General features: G+C 43.1%; 1 protein-coding gene across 1 annotated transcript in view; it reads right to left on the bottom strand.

The window, feature by feature from the left end:
• NIBAN1 (niban apoptosis regulator 1) overlaps positions 1-16649 on the bottom strand; it is a 152724-nt gene that overhangs the window by 8584 nt on the left and 127491 nt on the right. Inside the window, exons 7-12 of the mRNA XM_023247242.2 lie at positions 14369-14473; positions 13890-14052; positions 8287-8474; positions 5245-5406; positions 3560-3670; positions 1572-1679 (exon numbers count right to left, since the gene is read on the bottom strand). Coding sequence (XP_023103010.2) covers positions 1572-1679; positions 3560-3670; positions 5245-5406; positions 8287-8474; positions 13890-14052; positions 14369-14473 — 837 coding nt within the window. The remainder of the gene's footprint in view (positions 1-1571; positions 1680-3559; positions 3671-5244; positions 5407-8286; positions 8475-13889; positions 14053-14368; positions 14474-16649) is intronic.

Raw genomic sequence — 16649 nt, 5'->3', positions numbered from 1 at the left:
TAGATTGGGTACAGTTCTGCTGATGCTTGGAGAAAGGGAACTGATGAAAAAGGGGACTTTCTTTACCCTTCTCCTCTTCTTGGAGAAGGTGGCCTTGAGGCACCCAGATTGCTTTGGGATAGAAGAAGAAAAACACCCTAGGCAGAATATCTGTGTACAGACACAACTAGAGGTGGACTAAGTCATCCTCTGGGTGGCAGCATTTTTCCATCCACATATGGCCAAGGGCCAAACATACGGACAGATTCTTTACTCCTTTGACTTTTATCAAACTCCCAGAAATAAATGCTGGGTACTAGATATGCCAAGACTCTAAAGGAAAAAAAAAAAACATTTACAGAATATAAAAATGACCAAAGAAATTTCTGCAGTAAAATAGCTTATGCAAAGGATTTTAATATTCCAACTCTTGGAGACCCTCTAAGCTACCCCAAAGCCCTTTTTAAATTCTAAAAAGCTCTTTATGATTTGCTCCAAGAGGGAGAAGGCATTGATAATGTCCAGGCTCCAATATCATTTCTAAAATGTAGAAACTGTAATAGTAGTAAATATACCATTTACTGTAAATATACCATTTGCCGAGTCCATGCCATGTTATTAGCAAGTGTGAGCTGAGTTCAAACTCTGGTGGTTACCAGCTGTGACTTTGGGCCTGTGACTTAATCCCTCAGATTTCCTCATTTGTACAATGAAGATATAAATAGCACCTCCTCCTAGAGTTGTCATGAAAATTATTGAGATAATCCATACAAAGTGTTTAACATGGTAAGCACTCATCGAATATTAATCAAATCATTCTAGTCTCCTCAATCTTAAGAAACATGCCACAAAATATGTCATCTCCATTTTCTAGAAGATGGAATCTAGGCCAAGGAAGAGGAAAAGTGACTTGCTCAAGGCTCCAGAGCCAATATGTGGAGGAGCCAGAACTTGCACCCAGATGTTGAACCAGCCTCCACAGGCAGCTTGTTCATTACTCTGCTCTGCAGACTAAGTCACACCTTCATAATCATGGCTGTCACTGGTAGCAGCTTTAAGTGGTTTCAGTTTCATTGATTTCACCAAACAAACATTACTGGATTTAAAAGAAAAAAATACCCTTCTGTAATCATGTTTCTTAAGGTCTTTTTCGGGATTTAGCGGTCAAGTTTCAGAGGACATGTGGTTCCCAAGAGTCATACTATGATGAAGAACGCCTGGTGTCCTCAGGTGTTCTATGGCAAGCCTTAATTTGGCTCAGAGTCAGATCATTACCTTTGAGATTTTGTCTAGGTCAGGGGTCAGCAAATCTGGTGACTGCTTGTTTTTGCAAATAAAGTTTTATTGGAACACAGAAGCACCCATTGTCAATGTATTGCCTATGTCTGCTTTTGCACTTAGCAGAGCTGAGTAGTTGCAACAAAACACTATGATCCATGAATCCTAAAATATTTACTATCTGACCACTTATAGAAAAATTTGCTGACCCCTCCCGGGTCTAGTCTACTGTTTGTAAGCACATCATAGCAAAAGGACTTGCTTGAACTTAATAGCAATAAAAGTATGCTCTCTGGAGTAATTCATCTCCTTACTGGTTTGCATGTGGATGCCAGTGCCTTCTGCACGGTGGGAAGTGTGATTTGAACCAGTGCCTCTTGAAATATCCTCTTCCTGATGGTGCTGCTGTCATAATCATATTGCTGTCAATACAGAGATAGAAACATATGCTAAATAGCAACATTGCAATCTGTTAACTTTTGCTTAAACAAAAACTCAGTCACTCACTTGTCTCTGTTTTTCCCCTAATTTCTGAGGACACTTGTGGTGTTTCTAAGGTCTCAGAGATCTTATCATGCAATTCTCTCAACCCTGGGTGGAGGGTACGACTATTAGTGACCCATCTTATCCTCCCCTCTTACAGATAGGGAAACTGAGGCAAGACCAAAACAATAACTTCTGCATTATAAAGAAGTTGGGGACAGAACTGGGGAGTGAGTTTGTATGTCATCACCCCTGTCCTGGGTGGCTCCATAGGAGCCACAGTCATCTACTTCTTTCACTCTATATCCTAAAAGCAGAATTAGTGGGTTGTAATGGTTTCCACAAGGGAAGACAGAGTCTGGATCATTGCAACCTTAACACTGTGGCATGTTAACCAAAGAAGTTTAGTATCTAGACCAAGAAAGATGATCATTCACTGTTCTGCACGGAATAGTCAAGCCTAGGGACCACAGTTTGGTTTTAGGTGATACTTTAAGGGGAACACAGACAAACCGGAACATAGTCACAGGCATGTGAGTAGAATGGTTAAAGACACGAAAGCATTCATACCAGAAATAATAACTTTGGGTGAAATTATAGCTCCCCTCCTCTCTTCTTATTCTCTGAGCTTTGAAAACAACCAAAGGCTACTATGTTGAGGGACATGGACAGGGAGGACAGAACTAGAATCACCAATGGTGAGAACTTTGGCTTCACATCAGGTAGTATGTTCTTGCGGTTAAAAGTGTCCAGAGAAGGAATGGACTGTCCTGAAAGGTATAAAGTGTCCTAACACTGGAGGTGTTATTGACATTGATTCTATCTTTTCTTTCCAATTGAAAGCTCATTATTATTTGTGTTATCATAATAAAAATTGCTTTTTTATTTGCTTTTTAAATTTGCTTTATTTATTTTATTGCTCAGTGATTTGGTTGCCAGAGTTTCCTACTTTCTGTGAGGTATTAAGATTGGGTCTAAAATTCAGGGACCACCTTCTAGGCTCTGTGGGACTTTTATCTTCTGCTTCAAGACACTGTTTAAGGGAATAGGTAGTAAGAAACTAGTGGGCTAAGTTTAAGAATAGTTTGAGCTCTAGGCTTACCATTGACTAGCCTGTTGAGCTTAAGTAAGTCACGCTAGCTCTTAGTGGGTCACTTTCCTCATCTTTACAATGGAGACATATTCTAATCATATCACAAGTCCATGTGAGAATCGAACAAAACAGGATAGGTTAAAAACAAAAAAAGCTTTAAAAATACACCAGTGTAAGCTGTTATTATTAAAAACCATTTTGATATATACTTAAGCAGTAAGCACAATAAAAACAATTTCACATGGTGGGCATCTTTTTTTTTTTTTTTTTGAGTACTTCCTTTGCCAGGAGGTTTCGATTTTTCTAAAAACTGTTGGCCAATTTAAATGGGTTTTACTATATCGTAAGCTCTTTGAAGGCGGCTGTGTATTGGCTATCACAGGTAATACCTACCACAATTTTTTGCTTACAGTGGACAGGCAATAAATATCAAGTGCAACTGCTATGAATGTAAGCTGGGAACAGGTCACTTCTAGCTGATGGACAATGATACTGAGGACCTGCGGTCCCTAAAGCTGCCACTAGATGCCAGAACAGGCATGAAAGTTATGCCCGGGGTGGGGGTGGGGGGGGGACCGGATGCCTGGTAGCCATTGCTACCTCAAGGGGGCAAAGGGGCCGGATTACAAACAGGGATTGTGAAAGAGAACTTGGTATTTTCCACTTAACAAAAGCAGGGGTCACGCTCTTGTTTTATGCTTCCCACAAATGAGAGAATGGTTTTACCTTTAAGACTCGGAGCTTAACCTTCTCAATGGCGACCGCAGTTCTGGATGCCTCTCCTTGGAGGTGTGGGGAAAGCAATTGCTCGAAAGTGAATACTGCATTCTCCATTAACTAGAAACCAAAAGCGACACAGAACGACACCTGGTCAGAGGCCAGGGTCTCTGCCCTGGAGCAGGGAGGGGATGACCATCACAGTCCCCTCAGGCACTACTCTGGGGCCACCCAGAAGAACAGATCCTCACGCCCTCCACCTGGGCTGTGAAATAAATAGGCACCTGGCCACAGGGGGATCAGTAAGAGTCTAAGAAATAAGCACACACTCACACTCGCGTGTTGGCATGTATACGTGTATTTTTTCCCCTCCTCTCTTCTTATTCTCTGGGCTAGAAAACCTATGGAGGCCATGGGATTGAGAATACCATCCCCCCCTGTGGTCAACCCCTTTCTCCAGTCTCTGTACCTGCAGCCAGGCCTTGACAAAGTGAGGTGGGAAGCTTCTCCAGTGATTTTTTGGATGCTTTAATCCTGCATTTCCACTCTTCGGTGGATGCAAACCACACCAGCACACCTCTCTCCACTTCCAGCCTATCGCCTCACTTCTCTGCCTTTCTCTGATGGACTGGAAGGGAGGCAGGGCCAGGGCTTGGTGGGGAGAATGGCTGATGTGCTCAAGGGTCAGGAAACGGAAGCGATTGAGATTTCTTATTCTCCGCACGTGTGTGCCTGTATCAGCTTCACTGGGTTCAGCATCACCAAAGGGGCTTCTGTTAAACTGTTGCCCAGTTTTGTTCCTGGTCCATTTTTAATCCTTCACAACTCAGAGGTGAGATAATACGGTGTATCACTTAATCCATCCTGTAACTTTTAAGGACAAAAATGCTCCTTTCTTCCCCAAGCCTGTGATCTCAAAGCATGAACACATACCTTTGTTATAGCACTCTCAGTTAGTGACTTATCTAAGCATCTGTCTCTGAAGTGGGGTCTGGCACACTGTCCAGCCCCCTAGGGAGTTCCCCCAGAACACCTCTGAAGTAGAATTGGTCTTTTATGGCTTCAGTGATCACACCCTTTCTTCATTTAGAAAGCACTAGGGTATGAAAAGAATTTATAGTTGTTCCTGGAGAAAAGGTTCCTTATGGGGGAAAAAAGGTAGCTCTATCAAGTAGATCCAAGAAATCCAAATAGGAAGCCATGATTGATTGATTTATTCATTGATTTACTCTTAACCAGGTTAGGGAATTAATTTAATCCAGTAGTTCTCCGTTCTGGCTGCATATTAGAAGCAGTGGGCGTAGGAGTAGGGGAAACCACCGGGAGTGGGGTCTAGACATCAGGACTTCTCAAAAGCTCTCCAGATGATTCAAATGTGCAGTCAAGGTTAAAAGCACTGGTTTGACAAATCAAGTAATTATCAGTTAATGCTACTTTATTTCCCTGAAATGTTTTTTTCTTTCTTTCTTTCTTTCTTTCTTTCTTTCTTTCTTTCTTTCTGATGCTCATCCACATGGAAGAGAGATGAAGCCAGCGGGGAGGACAAAGTACATCCTCACGCCACATGATGAAGAAATCGCGGAGAAATGGACCTCATGGCCCAGGACGACACTAGCACCCCAATCTCACCAGCCAGCCCCAGTTTCTCTGCTGTCTCCATCCCCACCCCCCACGGAGGCCCCTGCTGCTCCCACCTCTTGCATGTAGTTCTGGGTCCTCTGGACCACCAGATCGACGTGGGGGAATCTGAAGCGGCTCTTGAGATCCTGCAGGCGTTCCTGGAGCAGGTTGACTTTAATATAACAAGGTTCCATCTTCACAGAATCCAGTGGAAGATTCATAAGCCGGTCTAGATGCTGCATTTTGGTGAAGGGAAAAGTTAAATACCTTCAGACTCAGGAGCAATTTTGCATGCATATTACATATTACATATTACATAAAGTCTAAACAATCAGATGTATATTATTAGAGTGAATCACTTCTTAGGTCGCTATATCAATGGCATTTCAATTGTCTTGCTTCCCTCCTTCAGGGGTCCCTGGGGCAGTTCTATTGCTAGGGCAGGGACTAATAGAGGACCCGGCTGGAGGATGGAAGGACCCAGGGAAGCATTTGGGGGGCTCCAATCTTAGCTCTTGATGGACTCCAGGCTCCCACCTCCACAACTCGAGGACTAGGCGGGCAGGCTCCCTGGCACCCGGAATTGCTGCTGGGCCCACAAGCCTCCCAGGCCTTCTTTAATGAGTGCCATGCACTTACAAAACCTCAGAAAGGTCGGGATGTCCTCGCACCTGGGACTCTGGGAATGAAGCCAGAATCTCCCCAGTTCTCGGAGGTTCTGTCAGTGCCCACAGAGATTCCCTCTGCCGTAGGTTCTCTATGGTGCCAGTGGGTAAGGAGGTGGGTGGTAGGAAGAGGCCTGGCCTAGGAGAGGCATCCAGTTTAGAAACTGGGATCCCTCCCCTTCTGGCTTGCATGAGCAGTGACTTGGTCAGTGAGGCCACAGGGCTTCCAGCATGAGGGCAGCGACGGACCGCCACCGCTAGAGACGTCAGGTTTTAACCAACATGCTCTTACACCGCGACTGTTGTCAAGATAAAGCATCCTATTTTCCAAGCTTATTTTATTTTATTTTATTTTATTTTATTTTATTTTTTTTTAATTTTTTTTTTTCAACGTTTATTTATTTTTGGGACAGAGAGAGACAGAGCATGAACGGGGAGGGGCAGAGAGAGAGAGGGAGACACAGAATCGGAAACAGGCTCCAGGCTCTGAGCCATCAGCCCAGAGCCCGACGCGGGGCTCGAACTCACAGACCGCGAGATCGTGACCTGGCTGAAGTCGGACGCTCAACCGACTGCGCCACCCAGGCGCCCCTCCAAGCTTATTTTAAACTAATTTTTAAAATTGAATACTGGATTTGTAGAATAAGCAGGACGGTGGGTGGAGAAAGAGAAGATAGAAAGGTATTGAAAATGTATGCTCAGGGAGAAGTGGGGAGTGATACTGAGTAACTGTGAGTAATATCGGATGTGCTTTCTGATTTTCAAGTCACAGAAAAGAGACAAATCTAGACTTCTAGGTGCCTCTAAATAGTAATTGTTAAAGGGCCCATTTTTTTGTGTGTTTTTAAAAAGAAAACGTTACTCTTGTTGAGAAGTGAGCTGTGAGAGCCTCACTGAAGTGGAGTGAATGAGCACACACGTGGGGTCAAACTTGTCCCTCCTCACGTGATATGTACTGTATTTATTTTTAAGAAATAACAATTAAGCAGGCAGGAGAGGGAAAATGGGTTACTGCTTGGCTTCTATCAGACCCACCAAAGTTTAAACAAGTGGTAATACCTATTGCTGATAGGCATATGGAAGAAAGTCCTCTGCCATACCCAATTGGTGGAAACATAAAATTTAAATCCCTTTTTTTTTTTTGAAATGCAAATGGCAACATCTGTTAACAGGAGAAATAAACCTACCTTTCAACCTAGCAATCCTGCTTTAGGAATCTATCCCACAGGCATGAAAGCATCAGAGCATAATATATGTAACAAGGTTATTTATTGCAGCTTTGTCCATGATGCCAGCAACATTTGGATAGTTGAATAAATCATGGTACATTCATACGTGAAATATTATGTAGCCATTAAAAGAATGATTTAGAGCTAGAACGGCTAACTTGAAGACGGTTTCATGAGGTATGTTTGAATGAGAACACTGATAAACAGAGTCGGATCTGTAATACGATCCCATTTTTCTAACGAACAATCTGAAAAAACAGCCTGTAAATGTGTATGTTTTATATGCTATAGAAACATGGGGAAAAGGACAGAATGGCATATGCTAAGATGTTAACACTAGTGACTTGTAGGGAGGTGGGTGGTGCCAGGGTACGAGGGAGAGTAAAGGCAAGGTTTAAAAAAGGCTGGAAAAAGAAAATTCAAAATATTCATAAAATTTATCTTGTTTCTGTATAATTACATGCGTATGTATGCATAAAGATATAAGGGGGGAAAAAAGAGAGGTATCTGGTTTTATCCACTGACTTGTAGCGATGTGTCAAGAGTAAAACCAAGTTGCCACGTTATGTCTGTCAGTGATTCTTGAACTTCAGGGTGCATCACATCCTTGGGGGGCCCTTGTAAACCAGACTGCTGGGCCCTACCTCCCTCTGCCCAAGTTTCTGATTCAGTACAGAGTTGGTGGGGGGCTGAGAATTTGTGTTTTTAACAGCCAGGTGATAATGACGCTGCTGGTCCAGGGACCACACTTTGAGAAACATTGTTTTTATCATGAGTCTTATTATTGGAAACAAATCAACAAAAAAACTTTATATAAATGACGGTATATGATTCTATATTTGTATGAACAAGGAAAAATTATGTGAAAATACATTCTAAGCTATTTATATCAGTTAATTCAGGGAGTCAGGAATCGAGGTGGTGTAGGTGTTGGGGTGGGTATGGGTGATCAATTATGCTCATATATATATGAGCATATTGCTTCACTTGTGCAAGCATATTATTATTCTTGCAACTTGAAAACCATTGATAAAGGAAATCAGGTGAATGGACTGATGGATGGGGTGGCTGGATGAATGGAAGAACTAGATAAATGAGAGAAGGAAGGGAAGGAGAGGGAAAGAAGGAAGAAAGGAAAGAAAGCATGAATGCAGATAGAGCACCAAGGAAAAGGCAGCCCCATGCAGACCATTCACACTGAATTCCTTGGCTTCATATCTACCTCTTTTAGCTGGGCATTGTCTTTGGTGGTCTGAAAGTTCTGGGTAAGTTCATCCACTTCTTTTTCAAAGAGTGAGCGTACTTCACTGAATCCTGAGCTCACTGGCCCCATGAGCTCCTCCAGGATGGATGCCAAGAATGGTTGAACACTCTCCGCACAGCTTCTCTCTGCTGGCTCGGCCACCATTGCTGAGATAGGAAACAGCCAGAAAACCATCACTTGTTATAGGCAAAGTTGAGTTCAGAGTCACTGGAGCCAGGCCACGGCTGGGCAGTGCCCACAGAGCCATTTAACAGCCAAAGCAAGCTCAAATGGGCAAGACAGACCAGCACAGGGAGTCCTGTGCCAGCGTCACCAGAATGGAAAGCCATTAGATGCTTTCAGAATTGAAATAAACAGTCCCTCCTCTCCCCAAGCTTTCCCCTGCCCTGGGATGAAATGCATTTTTCTGCATGGTGCCTGTAAACATGCAATGCCTAATACAAAAAAGAAAACGCTGGTGACCCTCCTGTTTACTATCAATCATCATTATATGTGCATAGCTTGTCTTCTAAGAAACACAGTTTACTAAGTTCTTTTAATTGAGGTATAACTGACATCTAACATTATGCTAGTTTCAGTTGCACAACATAATGATTTATGCTTGTATATAACAATTTATTAAGTTTTAATTAATTTCTCTAAGAGTTAATCAGCTCATATAATTCAATTCCCCTCCCCCTCCTCAAGAGACTTTTTAAAAATCAAGTACAGTCTTTTCTTGGGCAAACAGAAACAAATTGCATTAAAAACAAATGCCACCTTCCTCTCATCCCCCAATTTTTGTTAAAAGGCTATTTTCTTCCCCTGATAATCAAGGAAAACATGTGCAGAGACAAAAATATAGAGAGTGCAAAAAATTATAAAGAGGGAGGAAATAAATGTAACCACAGTTCCCAGACTCAGTAAAGATGCTCATTTAGAAAGTCTGAATGGGACATGCAAAGCTCCATTTACTTATTTATTTATTTATTTTTAATTAAAAAAAATTTTTAAGTTTATTTTCTTTTTTTAAATATAATTTGTTGTCAAATTGGCTAACATACAGTGAGTACAGTGTGCTCTTGGTTTTGGGGGTAGATTCCCATGATTCATTGTGCTTATTTTCATTTTTGAGAGAGAGAAAGGGAGACAGTGTGTGAGCACAGGAGAGGCAGACAGAGAGGGAGACAGAATCCAAACCAGGCTCCAGGCTCCGAGCTGTCAGCACAGAGCCCCATGCAGGGCCCGAACCCGCGAACCGCGAGATCATGACCTTGGCTGAAGTCGGATGCTCAACCGACTGAGCCACCCAGGTGCCCCCCAAAGCTGCCTTTTTTTAAAGTCCTAAGGTGACTGCCAAGATTAGCCAGGTTTAAGAGCAGTGAACTCGTGAAGGAAGCCTGAGCTGGAAACGGCCTGAGTTCGTTCTGTAAACTGGAAGGCTAGCTTTGTGGCACTGGTAAGTCTCATAGCCTTGTCATGTAGTATCTCAGAACTAAGTAGGGAAGTGTAAGTGCATATGGGTGTCCAATGCTTCCATCTTATAGGTGGACAGTCAGAGGCCTGGAGGTGCCAGATGGCTTGATGAAGGTCACACCCTAATTTGCACATTTGGGACTACACTTCGAGGGTATTTCTTAATGTTTTATTGGCAATAACTTGCTTACAGTGAGATGAACGGCCACATTATTTCAATCTGCAGAAATATTTCACAGTAATGGGGGATCAGACTGCCTCTTCTAAGAATCTGAGACGACCAGTACTATTAGTATTATGAATGATTCACAAATATTTGGTATATAAAATATTAACGAGTCTTAGAACTGCTAGGATAAAAAAAAAAAACCTTTTGATTATCTGATTTAAATATGAAACAATCTATGACTTCTACAAATGACTTGCTTGATACCAAACTGCAAAACTGTGTGTCAGGAGAATAAGTGAATGATTTATCAACTAACTTTGAGAGAAGAACTGTTTGAAAAGCATCTAATTGAAATTTCAGAATAATCACGAACACAGGCAGTATGCAGAAGAGATTTAGGGGTAGCTGGCCGGTTTCACCCACTGAGTGGGGAGGAAATGGGCACAGGGAGGGGCCGTGGAGAAACCTGTTCCTCTCTGCCTGATTCCCACTGATGCCTGCGCCGCCATGGGCTCTAGCCCCCTCCCTGCGCCTTTATTCAGTGTACCTTTCACCTTCTTTCCTCCACCTCTGCTTGTGAACATCCCACTCACTTCCAGACCCAGTATAAACTTCACCCACTCAGACAGCCTAGAGCCCTGGAACCACCACACAGCTCCTGAACTGTGGTCTGCCTGCCAGTGTTTCCTTAGGGATTGGAATAAATTTTACATCCCACACGGATATGCTCTGCTGATTTCCAAGGACGTAGAGGCGCTGTTGTAATGAATATTGTCCGGTGACACAATGATTCATAAACCATCCAGAAGTTAGGGCAGCTGTGGAGAAGCCACTGAGCGGAGAGATTAAGGCAAAAAGTGCTAGAGTTTGAGGGGTTTGAAGCCTGACTCTGTTTTGTTATCTGGGGCAAGTTACCTAATCTCTGGCTCAGTTGTCTCATCTGGTAGGTGGAGATCATAAGAGTAATTACTTCTGAGTTTACTCTGTTCAAAATGCTTCGAAGCGTGTGTGGAGCTCTGGAAACCCTCACTCACTGTTAGCCCTCATCACACCTGTTGGCATCATCCTTTTTTCCAATCAACCCACACTAAAACAGCACTGTTGTTATGAGAGGCCCACATGGGTTTTGAAGTTGAAATGGCTGCTGTTTATGAACCACTGTGCCCTCTGTTCCTGCTGCTCTTGTGGCATCTACCACCTTTTTTCCTGCCGTTTCAGTATCTGTAACATGCCTCCTCTCCTCCTTTTGTAAAATTGCATCGTCTTCTTTATATCCTCATAGCCTTTGTATTCAGTAGGAGCAGAATACATGCTTATTTTTTTAAATTTTTAATGTTTATTTATTTTTGAGAGAGAGAGAGAGACAGAGAGAGACTGTGAGTAAGGGAGGAGCAGAGGGAGAAGGAGACACAGAATCGGAAGCAGGCTCCAGACTCTGAGCTGTCGGCACAGAGTCTGACACGGGGCTCGAACCCACGAACCATGAGATCATGACCTGAGCCAAAGTAGGATGCTTAACCGACTGAGCCACCCAGGTGCCCAGAATACATGCTTATTGAATGAATAAATAATTGTGGGGCAGAATGAAAGATTGGTTGTTTTACTCTCAAGAATCATGTGGGAGGAAATGGGAAGAACAGGACTTAATACTCCCAAAGTTTCCTCGAAATACAAAGCCCTTTATTGACATAGGCTGAGGTATACAGTCAGCCCCTGAACAATGCAAAGCTTAGGGGCGCTGACCCCCCTGTATAGTTGAAAATCTGTGTATAACTTTTGACTCCTCCAAAACTCAACTCCTAAGAGCCTACTGCTGACTGGAAATCTCACCTATAGCATACACAGTCAACGAACACATACTTTCTATGTCATCTGTATTACATACTGTGTTCTTGCAATAAACGGAGCCAGAGAAAACAAAATGTTATTAAGAAAATCATTAGGAAAGGGAAGTATATTTACAGTACTGTACTGTACTATAAGTGGATCTGTGCAGTTCAAACACCTGTTGTTCAAGGCTCAACTCTACTCATTATTTTAATGGCAGAGAACCAGAGGCCTGGTCAAAATGTGTTTCTTATACTGCCTTTTAAAAAGACTTGATCGTGACTTCCTTTCAAGGTATCTTTTAGGAAACAAAGACTAGTCTAGAACAGAATGTTTTTCCATCTTATGTGGGTTATACTAGAGCCACAGAGACCAGGCAAGAGTGAAAGGGAGAGGTTGGTTTAATTTGGGCCATGAGAATCGCCATGGTTAGGTCCAGCTCAGCCCAGCTGCCAGGAATATGGACTCAGGAGTTGGGTGCTGGCAGTTTTAGGTTGAATACGGTACTTTGGTACACAGTCTATTCTAGATCAGTTGTGCTAAGGGAGGAATGAGAGATGTGGATAATAATACACACAAAACGCTGTGAATTTATATCTGCCTGGGAAGGCAGCGCATGAACAGACACGCATATCTTTGCTGTAGTTATGCCTCCACCATTCTACTCTCTCAGAAGAATCAGCTGGGAGGGTGCTGAGGTGAGCTGGGCTGCAGTGGGAACAGGGCCTGAAGTGAAGAGGATAATGTCCCTATTAGATTCTAAGTGTCTTGAAAGCAGGAGCTGGGTCCCCTGTTCACTGCTAAAGCTCTAGCACCTTGCTCAGAAAGCACTTAGTATGTTTTTAATGAATGAGTAAGTAAATGGGCAAGTGAATGAATAATCTGAAAACTAACAATATAAGAAAATTGCTGATAAATAATCACAGATTTGCATGCACGCTTCTGTCAAATGACATTGGGTGTGGTGCACTTCTGGAGATGTAGGAATGGAGAACCTCAGCATTTTGCCCTGTAGAATTCCTTAGAGGCCATTTCAGGCCTCTTGTGAGGGCACAGGCAAATATTTTTCTCTTAATGGCCAGGTAGAGAACATTGGAGACTTTGCAGCCCAGAAAGTCTCCGTCCCAACTACTCAGCTCTGCCCTAGTAGTATGAAAGCAGCCATAGACAACACATACATGAATGGGCACAGCTGTGTTCTGATGAAATGTTATTTACAAAAATAGATGGTGGGCCCGATTTGGGCCAAGGGCCACAGTTTGCAGACCCCACTCTTGTGGGTACTCCTGATTACAGAGGAGGACACTAAGGCACATGGAAGTCAAGTGACCTTCCCAAGGACACATGACTGGCCAATGTTGCACTCGTGACTAGAATCTTGATTTATCAACTCTAAGTCAACTTTTTTTTCTTGTTGAGGGGAAATCCATTTATTCATCCATTCAAGTATTTGCTGAGAGTCTGCATATCCCAGGCATGGTACTAGCCCCTGGGTGTGCCTGAGTAAACCAGGGATCACATGGCCCTGTTCTTAGCTTACAGCAGAGAAGGGCAGAGGTAGAAGCCATTACAATCAGTGTAAGAAGTGCTACAGGGGCACCTGGGTGGCTCACTTAAGCATCCAGTTAAGCGTCCAGCTTTAGCTCAGGTCATGATCCCACATTTGTGAGTTTGAGCCCCACATCGGGCTTTCTGTTCTCAGCGCAGAGCCGGCTTCAGATCCTCTGTCTTCCTCTCGCTCTGCCCCTCCCCCACTCTCTCGCACACGCACGCACATGTGCTCTCTGTCTCTGTCTCTCTCAGAAATAAATGAACAAGTTAAAAAAAACAAAGAAGAAGTGCTACAGCAGGGAAGTGTGGGCAGTATCAGAATATACAGGCACCACCCCGGGCAAGAAGCAAACTTTCCTCCACCTTGTGTCCCTGAAGTTTCCTTGGGAAGGGCCAGGCCCTCACTAGCACCGCTAGCATACTCCTATTCCACCTGTTAGCACCTCTTCCCAATTCCCTCAATTTAGTTTTCCTCTGAAATCATGTATTCTGACGACACGGTGGAGCCCTACACACACAGCTTATTTAGCACACAGGAGCATGGATGATCTCCACTGACCTTTGATCTTTCCAATTAAGAAGTTCTTTGAGTTCACGATCTGATCCATGTCTGAACGGATGGTTCCTTCTAGGTTCTTCGTCAGAGTTCTGCATTCCTCCTTCAAGGCACTTAATCCTTCTGAAACCTGATGCCGAACCAGTTTGTAGGCCTCCTCAAGGAGCTGCAACAGAGAACAGCACATAAATCTGGGCTCGGTCACGTGCAAGAGACTGCTGGAGTCAAGTAGCAGGGCGGGGGAGGGTTAATCACAGATTATCATAACATAAACAAACCTGCATGTGCACTCTAATTGTTCTTTCAAAGTTTGAGTCTGTTTGGATCAGTCCCCATGTAAGTGAGACTGAGCAGACTCAAGGTAGGCAGTTCTCTACACAGCAAAGAAATGATTTAAAAAAAAAACAACCCTGCCCACCCCCCCCCCCCCGCAAAAGAAGGGAATTTGAGTAGCACAGTCGCATAGCAAAATGATCACTTACACCAAGCCAGGCCCTCTTTCTGTCGTTCTTCTTCCCCTTCATTTTGGGCAAAAGGTCTGTCTGAAGGGTTGGCAGGAGCTCCTCCATCACCAGGTTACTTAGGATCTGTGGAGAGGAAGACAGCCGTGGAGTCTGTTGGTTGGTGATTGCTGAATCTGAGCATCAGGCCAACCGAAGTTGTCATCATTGGTCGTCCCTATCCAACATAAGATTGTCCTGGGCTATATAAACTCAGGTAGACTATCAACAATAGCCAAAGTATGGAAAGAGCCCAAGTGTCCATCGATGGATGAATGGATAAAGAAGATGTGGTATATATATATATATATATACACACACACACACACACACACACACACACACACACACACACACACAATGGAGTATTACTCGGCAATCAAAAAGAATGAAATCTTGCCATTTGCAACTATGTGTATGGAACCAGAGGGTATTTAATAAGCGAAATTAGTCAGAGAAAGACAAATATATGACTTCACTCATATGAAGATTTTAAGACACAGAACAGATGAACACAAGGGAAGGAAAGAAAAAAATAATATAAAAACAGGGAGGGGGACAAAACATAAAAGACTCTTAAATATTGGGGCCCCTGGGTGGCTCAGTCGATTGAGCATCTGGCTTCGGCTCAGGTCATGATCTCGCAGTTCGTGAGTTCGAGCCCTGCGTCAGGCTCTGTGCTGACAGCTCAGAGTCTGGAGCCTGCTTCCGATTCTGTGTCTCCCTCTCTCTCTGCCCCTCCCCCGTTCATGCTCTGTCTCTCTGTCTCTCTGTCTCTCTGTCTCTCAAAAATAAATAAACATTAAAAAATTTAAAAAAAAAGAGAGACTCTTAAATATGGAGAGCAAAGGGTTACTGGGGGGGGGGATGGGCTAAATGGGTAAGAGGCATTAAGGAATCTACTCCTGAAATCGTTGTTGCACTATATGTTAACTAACTTGGATGTAAATTAAAAAAATAAAATTAAATAAAAAAAATAAACTCAGCTAGGCTGATAGTTTAACTCTGGTTTTGAGGCTACAGAAATCTCAACTAAGACAATCTTCGAGGATAAATGTTCTTAAACATCTGCAAGGAACAGTAATGTCTGCTGACGGCTCCTCATCAGGAAGGACAAATTCCTCGGATTCAAACTTCTCAGATTTAAACCAAAAGAATCTAGTGCATTTAGGATAAAAGGCAAAACTTTCACTATCGATAAGGGCACCCTTAGCAACGTTGTGAAAGGGGTCAGGCTTTGTTTTGGTGGCTTGAGTCCTGGCTTGTGTCCCCTGAGACCATCATCCTCCTCAAGCTCCCTTGGAATCTGTGTGTCTTCATGTTCTTTGTCCCTGCTGTTCTCTGAACCCCACCTCCAACCTCTATAAAGTTTAGAAAAAGATGGGGGTAACACACAGTTGGGGCAACTGGATGCTTGTGGGATGAACAGAATATGGGGAAGGGGATCTGAAGTTTTCAGAATGTTAAAATTGTTTCCAAGTCACTCCTAAAGTGTTGCTTGGCCCAATGAAAAAATTTTTTTGAATCTGAGCAGTGTTCAATCTGTGTCAATGTATTACAATGCTCCTTCTTTAACTACCTTCTTTAACTACCCACCTTCCCCTGCATGGAGCAGATTTGTTCAGATTCAGTTTCACTATGAATCTTTTGGGGCTCACAGCTTAGTTTTCAATATTAGGCTATAAAAAAGATTTACAAGGGAAAAAGTAATTTTGAGAATGGTAGAAAAGTAGAGAATCATTTGACATCTGTTCTATGAATTTAAAATAATGTTCATGCAAAATAATTGACCTCCTTCTCATAAAAATTCAAATTAGGCTTTGGGAATTATGGACAATTTTTTCTGAGGTCATTGGTCAGCCTCGTGCTAGTGGAAATACTTATGAGCTCACTAGATTTTGCCTTCCACCAAGGGCCCTGTGAGCTGAACAGGAACACTCCCAGGGTGGGAGGTGGATGAGCCGTCCAGTCCCCCTGTGCCTGTGGGTTCCTAGGAGAGAAGTCTGCTCAGGTCAGTGCAGGGAGTGGGCCTCCTGTCACCTGAAATATTGAACTTCATGGTATGACAAAGATTATAATGGAGACAGGATTTCTGCTAGTTCTTGTGATTCATCGGTGGAGAGGTTTTTCTTTCTTAGTCATTCTTTGGGAGCAGTCACGAGGTGAACTAGAATTTTTGAGGAATTTACAAGGAACTTGACGTGTGCAAGCTCCATGGAGTTGAGGAGATCCAACAATTAGATTCAAGTAGGTAGTTAATAAT

The sequence above is a fragment of the Felis catus genome, chromosome F1, assembly GCF_018350175.1.
Source record: "Felis catus isolate Fca126 chromosome F1, F.catus_Fca126_mat1.0, whole genome shotgun sequence".
Taxonomy (NCBI): domain Eukaryota; kingdom Metazoa; phylum Chordata; class Mammalia; order Carnivora; family Felidae; genus Felis; species Felis catus.
This window is presented reverse-complemented; position numbering and strand designations above follow the sequence as displayed.